At 39.9% G+C, this 21,660-nt stretch overlaps 1 protein-coding gene across 3 annotated transcripts in view; it reads right to left on the bottom strand.

Moving 5' to 3' along the window:
- CYFIP1 (cytoplasmic FMR1 interacting protein 1) overlaps positions 1-21,660 on the bottom strand; it is a 122,159-nt gene that overhangs the window by 40,155 nt on the left and 60,344 nt on the right. For all 3 annotated transcript variants that reach the window (XM_075916231.1, XM_075916234.1, XM_075916221.1), the window contains exons 20-23: positions 20,162-20,270; positions 19,076-19,195; positions 17,414-17,613; positions 4,937-5,024 (exon numbers count right to left, since the gene is read on the bottom strand). In XM_075916231.1, the coding sequence (XP_075772346.1) occupies positions 4,937-5,024; positions 17,414-17,613; positions 19,076-19,195; positions 20,162-20,270 (517 nt within the window). The remainder of the gene's footprint in view (positions 1-4,936; positions 5,025-17,413; positions 17,614-19,075; positions 19,196-20,161; positions 20,271-21,660) is intronic.

Raw genomic sequence — 21,660 nt, 5'->3', positions numbered from 1 at the left:
ACATACTCTCTTAAATAAATTGCATCTGATCTTGAAAATCATTGGTATTCCAAATGGAGATAATTACTTAAAAAGGCACTAATAATCAAAATAAATGCTGCTCAGAAACTAAAGTTGTCCCTACAGTTTTGCCTCCAAAACAAATGCAGAGAAATAAACTACTGCACACCTCTTTTATGAGCCTAAAATCAATTATGGTGAAATACTTATTCTAGCTAAATTTGTTTAGAGCAGAGAGACGCGTACAAGGAGGAAAGATTATCCTGGGGTTATGGCATAGCTCTGTGAGAGAAGAGACCTGGCTCTGTTCAAAGCGCTGATAATGGCTTATAGCATAACTGCATAACTTCTCTGTACTTTACTTTCCTAATTTATGACAAGGGGACCGTCATCATTCCAGGCTGACCTGACATGCTTCCTTACAGGAAGGCATAAGGTTACTGGTGAGCCCTTACTTGATTTTCCCATCCTCTAGTGCAGTGGTGGAAAACCTGCAGCCCGAGGGCCACATGTGGCCAATTAGGGTTCTATGTTGGCCCACAAGACATTTTGTTCACCGTTGTCCACATGCAGGGTCGCCAAACTCTACTGGTTTCCATCTGTGTCTTTTCTTCCTACTTGCATTACTAAAGTGACATGCACATAAAGCAAGGGCATGTGAAGTGAAGGGCTATGTTGATTGTACACAACATTGACCATGAGAGCTGTGTACGTCCTCTGAATCCAGTCAAAGTGCTACTACAGTTCAAGTGGCACAACCCACAAATTCTAGGTATTCAAGCACAGTGAACCAAACTACCCTATCCCAGGAGACTATTTTGATTCCATAATCTTGCAGTCCATTGAGATGGAAGGCCATCCATGCAGCTTTCAAGGCCCATTGCTGCTCTAGCGGATCAACAAGCCAAAACATATAGATGCTAAAGAGTACCACCCCTGTGGAGTTCCCCTAATTTATTAACAGAAAAGCCAACACAACAGAAACAAAACTTTCCCTGCAGTATCTCATCTGGGTGACTAAGTCATTTCTAGCCCATCTGGCCCTGCACCCTGAGTTCAGGGCTTGATTCTACCCAAGCTCTTCTCCCAAGGTTGTCTTGGTTCTAGTCTCTGGCCCAGTATGAGGCCTATTGTCTTTACTAGACTAAGATCCTTCTCTGGATTCAGAAGTCTGGGGAGGACCAACTATTTCAACTCTTCTTCAAGGACACGTGTAGACTACCCTCAGCTTCCTAAAGAAGATATGCAAATTCGGTGCAAATTTGCATATCCTCTTCCAATCCCTTTTTTTGGAAGAGGTTTCTTTAAAAAGAAAAAAAAAGCAGCAGTCTAGACGGAGTTTTTTGCGCAAACCCCCCCTTTTTCAAAAGAACCCTTATTCGTCAAAAAATGAGGTTTGTAGGGTTCTTTCCAAAAAGGGGGGGGAAGGAGGTTTTGCACAAAACCCGCGTCTAGACTGCTTTTTTTTTTTTTAAACTTCTTCCGAAAAAGGGATCAGAAGAAGATATGCAAATTCACGCCAAATTTGCATATCTTCTTTTGGAAGCCGAGGGTAGTCTGGATGTGTCCCAAGACAGAAACTGATCCTTACCAGGGCAGGATCTTTGAGAACAGACCCTCTTAGAGAGCTGCAGTCAGCAAGCTTCTATCAATGGAGACTCCCCTTTCCAGAAGCATGTGTCACAGACTCCTCATTCTGGTGGGTCCCTCAGAGAGCTCACCTTCTAGGCTCCTTGCTCAGCCATCTGGCTCAGGCCTCTCCTGGGAGCTTCTCTCTACAGGAACTTCCCGTCTCCCTTTGGAGTTTCTCTCTAACCAAGCTCAGATAACCTTTATTAGGTCCAGCTGCTTGATTACTAATTCACCACCTGAGTCAGTCAATGATCTCTAGGATGTGGCCTCCTTAAGACAGTCACGGGCAGACTGGGCCCTGACTCAAAGAGCAGCTAGCTACCCTGCGAGAGAAACTCATCAACGTTTCCAAAGATTAAGACGTTATCAATTAAACAATGTTAGTATGCCACATTGAGATCTTTGATGGAGAAGTATTCATAGAATCATAGAAGACAACAGTTGGGAGAGACTTCAGAAGGTCTTTTAGGCCAACCCCCTGATTAAAGCAGGACTAACCCAAACTAAATCTGTTTACAATTTCCAACTCCAATAAAATCTTTGCATTACTTCAGCCTTTTACTTATTACAGCCCTAACCCTGCAGCATTGACAAAAAATGTAGACACTTAAGAGTCTAAGTCCCAGTGGCTTTCAACCGGAATTAAGTGCTTCAAAAGATAAGGTGAGGTACCGGATTAACTTCTGTCGGTGAAAGAGACAAGCTTTTGAGCTACACAGAGCGCTTCTGATTTGGGAAAGGAACTCAGCATCACAGCTTAAGGTGGAACAGATTGTTTAGCCTAAGTGCTTACGTTAGTTTTGAAAATGGAACATTGGAGCTTTTAAAAGGTTCACCTTGCATCACCCTGTATAGAATTAGGGCATTCATAATCTTCTGCACTGAGCCATATTGATTGATTTGGCTTCCTAACCTCTGTGAATCTGAAATCAGATAATCTCTCTACAAACAGGTTCACTGTGGTGGTCTTCAGTTTTGGCATCTTGCCCTTTGATTAAATTAGAAGGTATATATTTACAGTGACTACTATGGCTGCTAATTAGAACCAACTAGTGCATACTAGTATTGACATGAGTCCACTAGGACTGAAGTGACTATTGATTTAATATAGACAACTGAACAGGCATAAGGCAATGCTTCTTGTTGTTGTTAAGTACTAAGTGGTTTAGAGGTGAAAAGCTCAGTGTGCTATCTTCACTCCCCTAAGCTATCAAATCTTCTACCAAACAGTTATCAAAATACGCTTTGTGTTCCCATGGTTATTTGCATAACATATAACTAACATTAACCCACCCACACCCCAAAAAAGAGGTGAAGTTACAGATGTAAGAGACTATTATTTTGTATCTTCTATCTGTTGATTAATAGTTTCCTCTTCAAATACAAGTATGTGTTTTGAGTGAAATTCTCCTTAAGTCCATATAAAGGAAGGTTAATGCTCCTTTTTCCTTCATATTTTAGAAGCATATGTTTTACAATAGCAATCATTACCTTGGAATTCCAAGTTTAACACTTCTGAGCTGCAATTCTGGTCTATAGTAAGCTATATATGTCTAGACAAATCACTTAAATCAATCTGTCTCAGTTTCCTTCATCTGTTTAAACTGACAGGTGCTGGAAGCATTACTTATCATACCACCATTGTTATAATCATGTGAACACAGTTCTTTGAAAACACGATGTGCTAAGTATAATTAGATAATGAAAAGTGACCACATGCAAGAATGAAACATACTGAGGTAGTTCACTGAAACAGTTATCATTCTAAATGCAATACATAAGATTTGCAACCTCTTCTGATTAATATCCATCTAATTGTACCACGAAACAAGAAATATTCTTTGCATAAAACTTGCACTTGATGAGGATAATCCTGTCTTTTTTATTATTTAAAATGTGACAAAATTAGAGTGATAATTTACCTCCTCGATTTAAAATACTTTCTAGTGATTTGTTACAGTGCTGTTATTTCAAGGCAATGGGTTTGGACTAAGGTGGTGGGGGATGTTACAAAATTACCACCCACTACTTTCCATCAACTTTTTAGACTAGGTCCTAGGAAGTACAGTTTATTTTGTAATTTTTTTTAAAACTAGTGATGCTGCTGCAAGAATACAGATAAGTTATTTTTTATACTGCTGAATTTACTAAATTAGTTCTTTCTTACTATATTTTAATAAAGTGTGAATTCCTATATATACATATTCCATAAGCAAAACAAAAATGAGTGTCACACTAAAAAAAAAATCAAACAAATACAAAATGACTTTATGGAGTTATAATGATAGCATGAAAATGGGAATTTACTGCTCTTGTGGTGAGTTAAATTACTCAGGCTGGATTCTGAAGTAGTAAAATAACTTTGTGACCAGTAATAAAATATTTATTGCTAAGAAGAGGTAATCAATTCCCAGCCTTGCAGGGATGAGAAGGGATTTTATATCCCCAGCCTCGGTATACAAGTTCAGTGTGTGATTAGTTCTATTAAAGTCAATAAAACGACACTCTTAAAAGTTAAGTGCACTTGCACGATGAGGCCTTTTGGGTATCAGATGTTATCTCATGTTTACAGCACAGGATGAGGAATCAGGTGTGCTACACACTCACTGTTGTAACCTTGCATAAAACAATCATTCTCTACCTGTCTCTGTTTGCTGAGCTGTAAAATAAGGAGGATAATTATAATCTAGCCAATAGGTTTGTTGAAAAGTTGAGTTCATTAGTGTTTGCAAAGCAACCTTCCAGATCCTTGGAGTGAAGATGCCATAGAAATGCCAGTGTGTTTTTTTAAACAGTTGAATAGCTGATATTTTGAGATGGAGTCCTTACCATTATTTTGAAGTCTGATTACAGTCAAAGGGTGGGTTTTCCTTTTTGTTGTGTCTCATTTTACAACTACCACCACCACCATAAAATTGCAAGGAAGGAGCAGCTGCTCTCACTATGGCTCATGTTCCCTCTCTGTGGCTGACAAAAATTCTACAGCTCATTTCTGTTCAGTTCTTCTCTGCCATTGTGATGAACTGAGCGATCTAAAGTTTGACATGATGACTAACTTTTAACATCAGATAAAGTCAAACATCAAACACAAAGTTTATATTGTCTGGCAAATAGCGCTTTACCCTTCACTCAAAATCCAAGAACAAATTATGACTTAAAATATCCTCAAGAAACAGATACACTAAATATCTAAGCAAAATAATGCTAAATGTAATAGTCAATCATTTCTCTACTGTCACATTTTTCAAAAGGGTTCTATCATCAAATATATACAAAACACAAATACAGGGTAATCAAATCTAACCTTTGATCCATGGAGATATTGGGGCTGTGCATTAGGCTGCTTATCTCTCTGAAACTCCTGAGAAAATGGTAACACAGTACGAACAAACCTACAGAAGCAAAATATAGACACAGTTAGATATATCAGGTGTGCCAGTAACTAAATATACAATGCTGTCCACACACAAAATCAAATTTCCATTCTAACCCAACAGGCCAAATCAACTAAGGGGCAGCATACCACTACACTGCCCCAGGAACGGGGCACAAGTCAGATTGCAATTCCATACGCTTCTGCTGATGTAGTTTACTTCCCATTTTGTGCCGGCTCCAAATTGTTCATGAGCATACTGATGGGAACTTCTCTCCCACAGCATGGGAGCAGAATTAGCAGCCCAATGTTGACTGCTCTCCCTCTTTCTCTCTGTAGGTGCTAATGATATTCCACAAAAGGTAGAAAGGGATTCCCTTATGCCTCTTCATTCCCAGGCAATTGAGTCCTCAATGGATAGAGATGGAACAGAACTACAAATACTCTGCTAATGAAAAAAATGCAGAATTGTTCCCTACAGTTTACACAGTAATGTGTATTACTACAATCCACCGCCACAGGTTGAAACACAGAATGCCTTTCTAGAGTGCAATAAACAAAATAACTAACATCTATCACATGTGGTTCTTTCCTCCTACTCCTCTTCCCATATCTGCAGGGAAAAAATTGCGTGTGAAACAATCTTTTTCAGTGTGATGAAAGTATTATCTGTTTTTGTCAGTGAAGGCCATACTGAAAAGTGTTCCTTCCACTTAGAACAGAAAGAAGATGGCAAAGCGTTTTGGTGCTTCATAGGTCCTGCAGGAGATCATTTCACAATCTTGGACCAGCCCAAAGAAAGGTCTCTATCCCCTGCACATAAAAGTGTTACTCTGATGGCAGAAAATGTCATTGCACAAGAAGAATGTACCTATAATATCAAGGCTTTGGAGCGGAGCCCGGAGCTGGAGAGCAGAGCAGTGGAGCTGCAGGTTTTCGGAGCTAGAGCGGAGCTGGAGCACAGAAAATATTGACTGCACCACTGTTTCAGGTTTTGGGTTTTTTTCATTTTCAATTCAAAATGAATAATATTTTAGCAAGAAAGTCCTAACGGTGCCAAAAAGTTTCAGATTGTATAACAATTGATATTAACATCTACTTTACCACTTTATGTAATATGTCACAGTTATTCTCACTTCGGCCGAAATCAAGATTTAATGTACAGATACAAAATTACACAGGTTTTTGGAGATATGTTTTATTAAAGAATCAGATAATTATCAGACATCTGGCAACACTGCAGACTGCTCCCAGCTCCCTTGTGCCAAGGTTAGGCAAGTACATACTCACATAGATTAGTTAGATAAGTATATTTTTATTTTCAACCTTGTAACATGTAGCCTCATTACTTCCCAACAATTAATGTTGTAGAACAGCGATAGCACGTACTAACGCTACAGCACATACCAAATTTCACTGATATGTTTATATTAAAGCGTTTTTGAGATATTAATTAAAAACTTGGAAAATATTTGGAATAAATTGCCAAGGGAGGTGGTGGAATCTCCCTCTCTGGAGATATTTAAGAACAGGTTGGATAGACATCTGTCAGGGATGGTGTAGACGGAGCTTGGTCCTGCCTTGAGGGCGGGGGGCTGGACTCGATGACCTCTTGAGGTCCCTTCCAGTCCTATTATTCTATGATTCTATGATTTCAAATATTTTACGGCAAAATTTCATAAGAAAAACTAATGTGCAATTTATAAATAAAAATGTATATGAATTATGTATGTTAAAAATTAAAAATTTATAGTTAAAAATTAATTTGAGTGGAGTGGATTCAGAGTGGAACTGGAGCAGTCACTATTGGTGCCGGAGTGGAGCTGCAGTGGAGCAATTCAAATATTTGATTGCTCCAAATCCCTCTATAATATACACAGTCCAGTTAGAAAGTGCAGTGATACATCTGGTAGGTTTACCATACCAATTCTGTGTTAATGAATAAATAACTCTTCTCCATCATCAAGTTACCCACCTTGCTTCTTAAAATACTGCCATTCCTATTTAAGGATTTTAAAAAGAACCTCACCATCTGACACAGCTTGTGTTGCTACTAAAGAGTTTTGAACAGATCAGAATACAGGATGAACCTCTCTACTCCAGCATTTTCAGGACCTGACCAGTGCCAAACCAGAGAATTTGCCAAACTATAGAAGGTCAATATTGTCTAGCAGCATTACCAACACTTTCACTGTTTACTGGGTTGTTTGAAGACATTTAGGGGTAAATTAGAACTAAATAACAGCACAGAAAACTGAGAGCCAGGGCTGGTGGCTGTAAACAAACTTTATGGGATGGCAGAAAACTTGACCACTCCCATGATAAGTAGACATCTGGCTAACTGATATTATGCCAGCTAGAGGATGTTGCAAGATCAGAGAGGTTCAACCTGTACTAATTCTGCTATAATTAGTGCATGGAACGTACCATCATACTTTTTATTCCATTGTTCACTGGAGTAAGTTTCACTTTGTACACCATTAAAAATGCATATGTATATGTAACCCCCAAGGAGATTGCTTGGATTCCCGGGGCTTTGTCTGCTGGCAGCTCAGGGAGAGGCACTATGAGTTTGCCTTGGCTCCCCCTCCCTACCAGGGCCAGAGTCTGCCCGGCAACCCACAGGGAGTGAGATGCCCCTCCCAGGGGGAAGGCGAGACCATTGTTGAGGGGAGTCTGGAGCCAGCCAGGAAAAGGGGAGGACTGAGTGTGTGGGAGCTAGTAAGCCCCAGGCCTGCATGCAGGGTTCCCCCTGAGAGCTAGCCTCTAGGGACCTGAAGGGCAGGATCCCTCAGCTGGGTTTATGTCTCCACTGTTGATTCCCAGTTGTGGAGTTTGCTGGGAGGCTTCCCCAGCCAGGCTGAGTGGGCTCTCCAGCTCCCTGGGTGAGAGAGTCACTGCATGGTCAGCTGGGCTCTAGCAGCAAGTTCAGGGCTGCTGCCTGCTGTGTGGGTCTGGAGGCTGGGCTGGGACGCTATAGTTTTGAATTTTGGTGCAGTTGTGTGGTCTGCATCTTGAGTCCTGCACCCCTTCACGGTGAGGGGAAATTCTGGGACCAAAGCAGCCTGGTTCCTGCTTAAAGAGAACCCCTGTGAGAAGAGAGCAGCCCTTTGCAGAGACTGAGTCATCTCTCAACCTGAGGTCATTCATGGAGTGTGTGAGTGCACCAATTTTTAGTTAGTCAGGCAGGGAATTTGTTTGGGGATTTTATTACCTGCAGCATATTAAACTGTGGAGGGATGTACTGCCTTCTCCCATTTGTGAGTCCTTTGGGCTGTACTGGACCTAGTCAGCTCCACTGCTAAACCACTGCAGAGAAGGATTGTGCGGTCAACAGTCATCAAGGGCCCCAACAAAGTACGCGTACCAACGGGACACTAACCTCACAGTTGCTGGGCACCGGTGACCCTAAAAATAGTGTTTTACCCTGTTCTGTTATAATTGTCTCTTGTTTAATATAATTGTGTTTATTATAGTGTATGTGTTTGTGTTATTTTCTGGGAGTCTCCAACTATCTGGCAAATACGTGGGGATTATCCTGGGCTAGAATTTTCCTCCCAAGCTGCCCTGGTGACCCTGCTAGGAAGGAGTGAGGGGGGTGGAGGCACGGCCAAGTATATCCATCAGAAAGAATAAAATTGAGTAGGTGGCGGGATCCAGAAGAACCCAGACCTATCCATCCGAACCTGAAAGGAGATTGGCTTTAAAAGAAGGTAACCAGGTGGAGAGGGGGCGCTACATATAAAACATGCATAAAATTCTACACATATCTAAAAAATGTGATTAAATGGATGTCTGCAAATCTGAATTTTCTCCCAGTAATATCCTTTTCCTAAATATAATGCTGGAAATAGTTTTGTAGGCTCAGGATCATGCAAGATGTCCTGGTTGTTGGGTTTTAGTTTTTGGTTTTTTGAACCTCAGAAGTGGCAAGTCTATGTGAAGAACAGGAAGCTACTAAGCAATCAACAGCACACAATCAAAACTTATAGGTCAAAGTTTAAAAAAAAAAGGAAAAGGTAATAAGCTGAGGAAATCAAGAGCAACAAAGTAATATTTAAATATATAAGCAAATGGAAAACCAGAGTGGAAGGAGTGCCCACAAGAGGCTATTTGTCGGAGTAGTTTGTGAAATTTACCGTTAGGGCCAGAATCTGTACACATTTGCTTAAAAGTAATCCTTATTCCTGTAAGAAATCCACGGTGAGACCTCAGCAGCTGATAATTAGAAGTAATATTTCACCCAAATACTTAAAGACTGTGAATGTAAAACGTTTTTGCAGAATAGCAAATGTGCATTCAAACTATAAAATTCAGAAAATCAACCTCATCTTGCAGTTATTTCTTTTATGCTTAGGAGTTTTATTTTTGTATAAACTTGAACATTCTTAGTTTTTGTATTTTATAAAACGGCACAAAAATAAGCATGCTAACAATTCCAGTGGTTTGTTAAGATATATTTTAGTGTATTTCCAAGCTATGTGCATTTGTTAAAATCCGTAACTGCTTGCATTTAGCTGCTTCTGAGGAGAGAAAAGGTCACTTAGATATATTGCCTTTAATACAATAATTCTCTGTTCTTATAAAAAGAATCACCTTTCATTTGGATTTCCTGGATTTATTAGTTTTTCCATTCTCTTGTATAAGTGAAATGCATTTATTTAGAAACTTCCTCTTGAGATTATTTGTTCTTTACAGAGATTTTTCATTAATGGAGTTTGTCAGGGATGTTGTAAACACTTGACAGGATCATTCAAAGTAATCCTAAACATATGACAGTGCTTGAGATTACTCTCCCCCCCCCCCCCGGGGCTCCTGTTCTCTTTGAACTGACACTAATTGTCATGCCCACTGAAAACCTATACAAGTGAAAGAAAGGACAGAAGTAACACCTGTATGACATTGTTAAAGATAAAATGGATTTGCAGAGCATGGACAATCAATAATTTCCCGGAGGATCTTAATCTACTTTTCACAAAACAGTTAAAGTCCATTCAGTTGTAAATGAACTGCAGACATTCTAGTTAGCATCCTACAAAAGTCATGGTCCATTTTGGTCAATTTCACAGTTAGACGGTTTTAAAAATGGTTAATTTCATTAATTCAGCTATTTAAATCTGAAATGTTGTAATAGTAGGGTTCTGACCCCTAAAGGAGGGTTTTTTTGGGAGGGGGGTCCTCAAGGTTATTGTAGGGGTAGAGTAGTACTGCCACCCCTTACTTCTGCATTGCTGCCTTCAGAGCTGGGCAGCTGGATTGTTGTAGCTGCTATCCTGGACACCAGCTCTGAAGGCAAAGATGCTGGCAACAGCACAGAAGAAAGGATAGTAAAGTTTGCTGTTGCCCTCCTTAGTTCTGTGCTGCTGCCTGCAGGCTGGGGCCCTAAGCTAGCCGCCTCACTGGCTGCCAACCCTGCTTTGCAGGCAGTAATGCAGAAGTAAAAGTAGCATGGAATGGTATTGCCACCCTTACTTCTATACACTGATGATGAGGCACTATCTACAGAAGCGGTCACTTGGCCAACAGCCGCTGCACTCTGGCCACCCAGCTCTGAAGGCAGAATAGAAGTAAGGGTGTTAATACTGTGACCACCCCTCCATAACTCCCTTTTGGCTCAGGACTCCCTAATTTGAGAAATGCTGGTCCCCCAATGCTATCTGTGTAGTATAAAGTAAAAGCATACAAAAACAGATTTAATGGTGGGGGGACGGGGGAGGAAGGGGGAAGATAAGATTTCATGGTCCATGATGCATTTTTCATAACCATTTCGTAGGGCCCTAGTCATAGGGTGTGTCTAGACTACTGAGTTTTGTCGACAAAAGTGGACTTTTGTCGACAAAACTATACCAGCGTCTACACTACCGCTGAGTTCTGTCGACATAACATCGACAGAACTCAGCAGTTTTGTCGACGCTGGTAAACCTCATTTTACGAGGCATAACGCCTTCTGTCGACAGAGTTCTGTCGACAGAAGGTGTTATTGCACGTAGGGTTGCGTCCAGACTACGGGGTTCTGTCGACAAAGCAGCTTGCTTTGTCGACAGAACTCAATGTGTCTGGACGCTCTTTGTCGACGGAAGTTTTGTCGACAGATTCTGTCGACAAAACTTCCGTCAACAAAACGCGGTAGTCTAGACGTACCCATAGTGAATAACTAGAGATGTCTCAGAGCAACAAAGGTCCCTTCATTCCCATGTTGAGCCAAGGTTTTTACTCAGACCCATTTCCATGATTAATTTTAAATGTTAGGGATATAAGTAACTGCAGTGTCTTCAGGTAACTGGGGAAAGAAGAGAATCATTCAGGCTTCCCTTGTACTTGGAACAGAGCACAGGGCAGTTGAAAGGCTAATTGTTAGATTCTTCCCCTGCACAGCCAGTCCTCCCTTACAGAGTCTCATGAGCCTCAAAACTTTTCACTCTTGGCCATTTACCTCTGGCCCACAATACTCCATTTCTTAGGAGGAAAAAATATGGGAGTGTTAGAGCAGGTTCTTTATGAGAAAACAAAGAGTATGCCTACTAAGTCTTTCACATTAGGTCTACATCAGTGTTTCTTAAATGGTGTTCCGCGGCACACTGGGTGTGCCACGAGGCAGTAGGAAGTGTGCTGCAGAGAACAAAAGAATTCAAAATGGCCACTTAAGGGGCGGACAACCTTAAAAAAAAATCTCAACTTTCCCCCCGACCTTTTTTTTTTTTTTTTTTTTTGCGCTCAACAAAAAAAATCCCTGGTGTTCCTCATTAAAAAAAATTGTTCGGTGTTCCTTGGTCTTAAAAAGTTTAAGAAACACTGGTCTACAGTGTCTGCAGGAGTGAGCCTCCCAGCCTGGATCAACACATTTGGATTAGTGGGGCTCTTGCTAGTGCTCTAAAAATAGCTGTGTAGATAGCACTTTGATGCTGTGGCTTGGGGTTGTAAAGCCTAGGAAGGGGACTGGACTATTTACAGGGAGCTCTCTCCATGCATAAGGGGCAGCATGGGAAAAAACATGAAGGCACTTGTTGGAAAAGGTGACAAAAATATTTGTCTAGAGTTATTCCATATTTACCCAGGAGCACGCAAAAAACAAATTTTGGCCCTTTGGGTCAGCAACTCTAATGTTTGTTAATGCTGCTGCTGCTTTCTCTCTGCTAAACGTGCTCAGTCACTTGGTGGAAACTGTAAGAGGCTCAAAGAGTTTGATGGACAGTGACTGTAATCAAATCTGCTCTGTAATCCTTGATATGAGAAAATACAGTTCTCATTACAAAAACTAATCTCTTTCAAACAGTGTCATAAATACAAGGAAGGGAGAAAAGAAAAAGATCAGTTTCCTGTCTTATTTTTCCATACAAAATTGAGCAAAATCCTCCCATGCTTTCGGGAATAATAAAATCCAAAATAAACTGTGCATGAAGAGATAGAATCATAGGACTGGGAGGGACCTCGAGAGGTCATCGAGTCTAGCCCCCCGCTCTCAAGTCAGGACCAAGCTCCGTCTACACCATCCCTGACAGATGTCTATCTAACCTGTTCTTAAATATCTCCAGAGAGGGAGATTCCACCACCTCCCTTGGCAATTTATTCCAATATTTGACCACCCTGACAGTTAGGAATTTTTTCCTAATGTCCAATCTAAACCTCCCTTGCTGCACTTTAAGCCCATTACTCCTTGTCCTGTCCTCAGAAACCAAGAGGAACAAATTTTCTCTTTCCTCCTTGTGACATCCTTTAAGATATTTGAAAACCGCTATCACGTCCCCCCTTAATCTTCTTTTTTCCAAACTAAACAAGCCCAGTTCATGAAGCCTGGCTTCATAGGTCATGTTCTCTAGACCTTTAATCATTCTTGTAGCTCTTCTCTGTACCCTTTCCAATTTCTCCACATCTTTCTTGAAATGTGGCGCCCAGAAATGGACACGTACTCCAGCTGAGGCCTAACTAGTGCACAGTAGAGCGGCAGAATGACTTCACGAGTTTTGCTTACAAACACACCTGTTGATACAACCTAGAATCATATTTGCTTTTTTTGCAACAGCATCACACTGTTGACTCATATTCAACTTGTGGTCCACTATGACCCCTAGATCCCTTTCCGCCATGCTCCTTCCTAGACAGTCGCTTCCCATCTTGTATGTATGGAACTGATTGTTCCTTCCTAAGTGGAGCACTTTGCATTTCTCTTTATTAAACTTCATCCTGTTTACCTCTGACCATTTCTCTAACTTGCTAAGGTCATTTTGAATTATGTCCCTATCCTCCAAAGAAGTTGCAACCCCACCCAGTTTGGTATCATCTGCAAACTTAATAAGCGTACTCTCTATCCCAATATCTACATCATTGATGAAGATATTGAACAGTACGGGTCCCAAAACAGACCCTTGAGGAACTCCACTTGTTATCCCTTTCCAGCAGGATTTAGCACAGTTAACAACAACTCTCTGACTACGGTTATCCAGCCAATTATGCACCCACCTTATCGTGGCCCTATCTAAGTTATATTTACCTAGTTTATCAATAAGAATATCTTGCGAGACCGTATCAAATGCCTTACTAAAGTCTAGGTATATGACATCCACCGCTTCTCCCTTATCCACAAGGCTCGTTATCCTATCAAAGAAAGCTATCAGATTAGTTTGGCATGACTTGTTCTTCACAAACCCATGCTGGCTATTCCCAGCATGAAGAAAGCTTCTGCTGTATCAAGTTATGCATGAATTAAATGAAGGTTTGTCTTCATATTGCATTTTGAAGCAGCCTTGTAATCTTGAAAACCATCTGATAAAGAATGCAACCCATGTGATTTTTTTTTAGAAGAGGCTGCAGTAATGGGGTGTAAGGAGGTAAAAGGAAAAAGGAGATTTAGCTAAAAGTCTGACTGCTTGCTACCGTATGGAACTCATACTATTTATATCAAGGGAGTACAAAAAGAATGACTTCCCCGAAATAAACTCATTGTTTAGGTATCAAATGCAGACCGCACACTCTTATCTCTTTCTCTATCATGAAAAAGTAATAACTGGCCAAGCAGAGTCAACTCTGTTTCTCTTGCCCTGTGATATAGGTAGGTTAAAATTTCCATGGATCTCAAAACTAACTGAAACAACAGGACCAATGGAGTTGAGCTGCTGCCACACATTTGACAGCCTTTATTTCCACAAATAACCAAGGTTGCAGCCCCTGCGTGGACTTGAACGTACAGAAGGGTAACAAACACGTGACACTAAAATCCTGAAACCCAGTAGCTGCAATTAGTGAATCTCTACATCTTTTAATGACATCCATCCTATTGTTTCATCTCAATGCATTAAGCAACGTAAAATAACTACGGATAGTTCAACATGCAGTTTGCTGTAATACCTCTGCATAAATAACTTCCACTTTTGTTCTCCTGAGACTGAACCCTTTGTAAGGCCTGAAAACCTTTTACAATTTTTTAAAATTGTTTATTAAATGTTTGGGGGAAGAGCTCTTAGACGGTTTATACACAAAACAAGTTTTACTGTTAAGCTTTTACTTTAAAGAATAATTAAAGATTAAAAAGAGAGAGATGCTAGTTCATTTGAAAAAAAATACACATTTTATACTGCACTTGGACATCCCGCCCCTCCGCACACTCATTTTTATGGTTTTACAATTACTTTTTTAAAAATGTTTTTCTTTCCTCTGATGTTTATGTGAAGCCTACACACAGGAAATAGTCTATGGAAGGTGAAGAATAAAATTGCCTACGCACACAAAGCTGTCAAACACACATAATAAACTGAAAATTTAATCATTGGGCTTATTTGTGATCATTTGTGTGACTAAAGTGTGACAAATTGACGATGTACCTACCATTCTATTTCAGTTTGTCCTCTGCACTTTAATGGCAGTCAGATCTGTATGCATATTAACAAGAGCTGCACGGAATCCCAGGTTCCCGAGAGGAAAAAATAAACTGGATCAATTGTGTATGTGCCCACAATCCAAACAAGCATGCAGTCATGTCATCACACATGCTCAGAGATTTTCATTACATATCAGAGCAATTCTGTGCATAATAATGAAAGCAATCAAGCAGGATGACTAGGACAGATGTTATCTGAGATCTCTCCCACTTTATTATCTTTCAAATTAATTATCCTGCTAGGATAACGCTAAGACTAACCCAATTTGTGTGCACATTTTTACATCAATAAGCAGCAGCCCTACAGAACCCAATTTGCTTCCTTCAATGAATCCACATTCACTTTCTAAACATTTTTAACGGTGGATAGCATATGCAGACTCAAAGACGATGACTCAACACACACTAAATACATTTAGTAGAGATTTAATTTCTTACATTTGTGAAACTTTCAGAATATAGGAATGTCAGAGCATGACTATGAACTTTTTTTTCAAATAACTATATTAAAGTTATTCTAAAAACACATCAGCATATTGGATAAGTCTGGGGCTAAATTTGAGAATCTGAACAAGAATTAAGCATGTGACGTTATTCATAAGAAATACATCCAGTTGTTCGCCATAGAAAAGCTCAAGCAATAAAAACTGTTTAGTTAATGCCTCCGGAACAAACAAAAACCCATTCCTTTCTGCACTGGCAGAAACTTTGATCCAAAATATAAGTATTATTGAAAAAGCTTTTGGGGGAAAGTGGGAGGCAAAATGATGCTGTTCTACCTTTCCCAAATAATTCAAAAACATGTCACCACTGACTGTCATTTCATGGTCAGCAAGTTTCTCATTGTATTTCATTTCTGAAGGTAACTGTGTTCTAACCACAAACTAAAAAGACAGAAAATGCAACACAAGTGCCCGTCTCCTCCCCTGTCCCCGTCCGGAAAAAAAAGGAAAAAAAAAAAAAAAAACAGCAAAGAAAAACCCTTTTTCTCACTTCAAAGTGACCTTCAATTGACTCAAGTGTTCTATATTTCAGATTCCGCCCCCACATTTCTACTACTCTTATCTTTAAAAGCTGAAAAAGCAGAAGTAAAAGACATGGAACAAATCTGCATGGCACCAGGCAATCACAGTATATATTTGTGAACATGTCAGTGGTATTAAGCAAGTCCTGGATCAGAAAAGACAGGTGTGCAAAAATGCCACTAGCCTCCGAGAGGGGATGAGAGATGAAAAAAAAGACAGAAGTATAAGAATTATGGCTCATTTGCAAAATCCACTCAGTTTTGATGTCTGGGAATTCTGCATTGCTATAATAATAAACCATCTGTATGCTTTTTTTAAAAAAAATGTATATACACTTGAATCCATTGTACTATGATCAACTCCAAAAAGGCATTTGCACTCCATAACAAGAGAAGTAACACATAATCAATAGAACATTGTATTCAGAACTTCTGGAGCACAGAAGAGAGTGATGACACAAGTACAAAACACCTGGCAACACACAACCACTGAATTCTGCCTCAAACACCGGTAATTCATCCTCTTGCATCAACACAGAACCAAGGGTTACAACTTGGTTTCCATTACTTACTGTTGTGAAATGTTTTATTGCATTATTTTTTTTATCAAAGTTTCCTCCTGATGTGTATCTTCAATTATTTTTAGATATTCCTCATACTGCAGCATATCGTAGATCATTACAATTTCACAGAATTTGGCAACTCAGGTTAAGTCTGGTTTCTCCCCTATTGTGGCCACATACTAGCATACTGTTAAAGGTATGAAAGGATAAGTAGTCTTAATCACTTGGCTTTCTTACTAATGTATATTTGAAGGCCGCACAAACTATTCTAAACATTGAAAAAGGAGGCAGACGAAAAACAGGAGGAGAACAGGAACAGCGTTCACCAACATTTGTTATGGAAGAGCTTAAAGCAGAGATAAGCTGCTCCACCCTTCACTTATATTCAATCCTTCCTCTTACTATAACTAATCATAAAAGTTCAAGTTTTGTACAAACTAATTAAAAACCAAGTTTATCCATTGGGGCACAGTTGATTTTTTAATGAGAAACTATGTTTTTTTAAAATATTGCCAAAATATGGTCAGTTGGCAGCTCGTGTATACCAGGCAAAAATAATCTACTTTACATTTCACCCTGTTGATAGCAGGGATGTTAGGAAGCAAGTCCAGGAGGTACCCCCGCTGCAGCTCTGCGGTTTAAATGTAGTAAAAGCTGAGCGGGCAAGCTGGGACGCCCACCCCACCACGGACAGGGGCTGCTGTTGGAGCAGCCTCTGTGGCCAGCCCCAGACACGATGGACAGGGCTGCTCTGTGGGATGCACAGTAGTCTCTCCTCTCCACCCCCGCACAAGGCAGCAGCGTTTGGGGGGGAAGCCAGGCGGCACTACAGAGGCAGAAGAGGGGACAGAAGGGGGAGAATGCGAGTAGCTGACTTGACTACTCGCTAAGATACCTAGTTGGTACAACAAACTACATATGCAAAGACAATTATTTAAAAAGCCACTAACCTGTTAGTGGACCCATTGTAACAATAGTTTGGAAGGAAATCATAGTTGAGCTCCCAAAAGACATGAAGAGTGATTCTTCCATAGGGAGCTGACACATTGTGATTGGCTTCTCTGAACATGGCATCAAAGCTGTCCAAGGTCATGTATCTGCTCAGTAGCTTGTGTGTCATTTTATTTATCTCCACCAAACCATCTAGCTCCTGGAAACATTTGAAACAAGAAGCGAGGAGGACAAATGAGAACTATCAACATTTCCTTATGAGTTGTTTTATGGTGCTCATCCCTATTGCATCTGAGGCTATGTCTAGACTGCAGGCTTCTTTCAGAAGAGCTCTTACGAAAAAACTTCTTCTGAAAGAAAGCGTCCACACTGAAAAAGTGCATTGAAAAAGCGATCTGCTTTTTTGGAAGAGAGAGTCCAGACTGAATGAACACCCTCTTGCATGTAAGCTGTGATTGCTATGGATGGAATGGCCACCAGGGCACCTGTGCTTTTTCCTCTTCTTCCAAAAGAATTCCCTCTTCCCTGTCTACACACAGCTTTTTTGCAAAAGAGCTCTTTCGCAAAAAGACTTCTTCCTCATAGAACGAGGATTACCAATGCTGGAAAAACCCCTCTGTTCTTTCAATTTTCTTGCGGAAGAACGCAACTGCAGTGTGGACGTTCTTCAAGTTGTCTCGGAAAAACAACCGTTTTTCCGACAAAACTCTGTAGTGTAGACATACCCTGAGTGTTTCACAAACATTAATCAATTGTCATGAAACCCTGTGTAGAGAATGGCTGGTGTTTTTCCCATCAGTAAAATGCAGAGCTGAGGAACAGAGAGATTAATACAAGTTTATATTAATTTGGGGTGTCCAGCTGGAGATGGTTCAGAGTACTCAGCATGATGGCTCTCTAGTGAAAGTGTCCACTTCATGCATGTAATGAAACACCCAGTTACTCTCAGATCCTGGATTATTTGGTTTCGATCTGAAGTTATGTAGGGAGCGCAGAACTGCCTATCACATACAAGATTTCTATTTCAAACTTAAATCACTATAAAACCTCATCTCCTCACAGCCTTTTATTTCCACTGTTCTCAAAGCTCTGCACTGTGAAGAATTTTCTTCTGGCTCAGCAAAGCAAAACCCAGCTTTTTCCATCATCTATTAATGCTGCTCATGAGCTGACCAAGACATCTTCAAACAGGAAAAAGGTGGGTTTTTCCCCACTCTTCCTAAATTTGCTATCTGTGGAGTGCTCCTAACCTCCAAGCCGAGGAAAATGAATTTGACAGTCTCAAACACCAATGTAACAGAAGACAATGCACGTGTTAGACTGCCCAGGCATCCCATGCCCTCACTTTGACAGGAATACTAGTAAGGCAGCATGAGAGAAGAGAGAAAGCTGAGCAACTGAGGAAAGAAGAGATTTTCAGCTGGTCTGCTTAAATTCTTTTCTGTGTACAACTATTTAGCTCATTTTTCAGGCTTTCTTTGTAAAGCATAAGGCTGCAAAAAGTGGTGCAGCTCTGAAAACAGATAAGACTTGAAACATGTCACTAGTTTTGGAGAGCTGCGTAAGTCATTTACCCAGGCCCCATAAGCAAGTAATAATATAGCATTAGCACCACACTTCCAATGAAAATCCTGCAGGACAGCTTCAGAAACAATACTTACAACAATGGAAGTCAAGTCTTCACTTTCAAATCGACCAATTGCCAGTTCCATTGATTTATACACGGCTGCTGAAATCCGCTGAGTGATGAGGCGGTTTAGATCTATTGACCTACCAAGAAGCTGAAGAAAAACAATCCCCAAAAATGTATTAGATAAAATGGCTTAGAGACTATTTTTATTAAGGTAAGAAAACCTATTTATCTAAATCAACAGAAGAGCTGCATATGTAGATTATAGTCAAACATACATACCGTATACAGATAATACACATAAACCCATGTTGTGTACATGAGCTACCCAGCCCACATTTATGCACAAAAAATATTATATACAGTGCATCAAAACCTAATCAACTCCTGAGCTAATCATGAATGTGTTTCCAATTAAGACTTACTGATAAGTTTGGAGAGGATTGAAAAATTATTCTGAAGACTGGAAAGTTATTCCATTTTGAGAGAGAATTCTATCACACAACACATTTCTGTACTTTTTAAAACTATAGATATGTACATTAAAACAGGATCTTTGCAGCTTTAGAGTTCAGGTACTGCTGATGAGTGAAATGATAAATGTTCTGTCTCTGATGGGCCCAGTCAAGCTATTTATGGGTAAGTCTACACTATACAGGTTTTAGCAACAAGGCTGTTTCAACACTGCCCTGTTGCTAAAAGTCAGCATGTGAGAACACTTGGCATTTGTGTCCAAAAAAAACAAAACAAAAACAAAAACACCTTCCACCCCCAATAATGGGGTTTCACTTCGCTGGCAGCAGAGCCCTCCTGCCAACAAAGCAGCTTTCACACTTTCACTTGCCACAGCAAACTTTGTCATTCACAGAAGAGGGGATTTTTCTAGCAACTGTGAATAACAAAAGTTATGTCCATCAAGTGCAAGTGTAGACATAGCCTATGACAACAGAAACAGAGTACTATGCTCTCAGGTGAGAGCTAAATACTAGGTACATCAATTATATATTGTCTATAACCTCCTTAGACAATAAATATATATAAAAATAAAAGGCTGTGGAGTAAGAGGGAAGAAGAGCAAGCAATTCAAATACAATACAGTAGCATCAGTTTTACTCACTTGGACATGTCTCTGTTTCAACAGTGTCTCATACCGGTTGGATGGTGGCAAGTGAATTGCTGCTCCCTGATTCTTGCACTCGGAGCGTAACCGTTTATCCAGAAGCAGACTATAATGAGGAAAAAAAGAGGTTATAGTTTATTACACAGCAAACTACTGCAGAAATCAAAGCATCATAGAATTGTAGGACTGGAAAGAACCTCAGGAGATCATCTAGTCCAGTCCCTTGCATTCATGACAAGGCTAAGTATCAGCTACACTCTCCCTTGCAGGTGTTTGTCTAACCTGCTCTTTAAAATATCCAGAGATGGAGATTCTATAACCTCCTTAGACAATTTATTCCTTTGCTTAACTACCCGACAGTTAAAGAAGTTTTTCCTAATGTCCAATGTAACCTGCCTTTGCTGCAATATAAGCCTATTGCTTCTTGACCTATCATCAGAGGTTAACAATTTTTCTCCTTCATCTCTGTAACATCTTTTATATACTTGAAAACTTATGTCCCCTCTCTGTCTTCTTTTTTCCAGACTAAACAAAACAACATTTTTTCAAGCATCCCTTATAGATCATGTTTGCTAGACCTTTACACATTTTTATCATTCTTCTCTGGACTGTCTCCCATTTGTCCACATCTTTCCTGAAAATGGACACAATACTCCAGCTGAGACCTAATCAGTGTAAAATAGAACAGAATTGCTTCTTGTGTCTTGCTTACAACACTCCTGTTAATTCATCCCAGAGTGACATTTATTTTGCAAGTGTTACACTGTTGACTCATTTACTTGTGATTTACTATGACACCTAAATCCCTTTCTTCAGTACTTCTTCCCAGGCAGTCCTTCCAACTTGACTGTGAATCATAACTACTCTTTGGGAATTATTATCTAACCAGTTATAGACCCACCTTGTGCTCCATCTAGATTTTATTTCCCTCATTTGTTTATGAAAAGGTCATGTGAGACTGTATTAAAAGCCTTACTAAAGTCAAGATACATCATATCTTCCCCTTTCCACAAGGCTTGTTACCCTTTCAAAAGAAAGCCATTAGGTTTGTTTGATATGATTTGTTCTTGACAAATCTATGCTGTTACTCATGATCTTATTATCTCTGAGGTATCTGAAAACTGCTTATTTATTTGCTGCATTATCTTTCAGGGTTCAGAAGTTATGCTGACTAGTCTATAATTCCCTGGCTTGTCCTTATTTTCCTTTTTATAGATTGTATTATATTTGTCTCTTCCAGTTCTCTGGAATCTCTCTTGTCCTCCATGATTTTTAGAAGATAATCACTAATGGCTCAGATATCTCCTCAGTTAGCTCCCTGAGTATTCTAGGATGTATTTCATCAGGCATGGGTGACTGAAGACATCTAACTTTGTGTCTAAGTAATTTTTAACGTGTTCTTTACCTCTTTTAGCCTCTGATCCTACCACATTTTCACTGGCTTTCACTATATTAGCTGTCCACTCAACCTTTTTGATGAAAACTGAAATAAAATA

This window comes from Pelodiscus sinensis, chromosome 1 (assembly GCF_049634645.1).
Source record: "Pelodiscus sinensis isolate JC-2024 chromosome 1, ASM4963464v1, whole genome shotgun sequence".
NCBI lineage: Eukaryota > Metazoa > Chordata > Testudines > Trionychidae > Pelodiscus > Pelodiscus sinensis.
The sequence above is the reverse complement of the archived record's forward strand: the minus strand, read 5'-3'. Positions and strand labels throughout refer to the sequence as shown.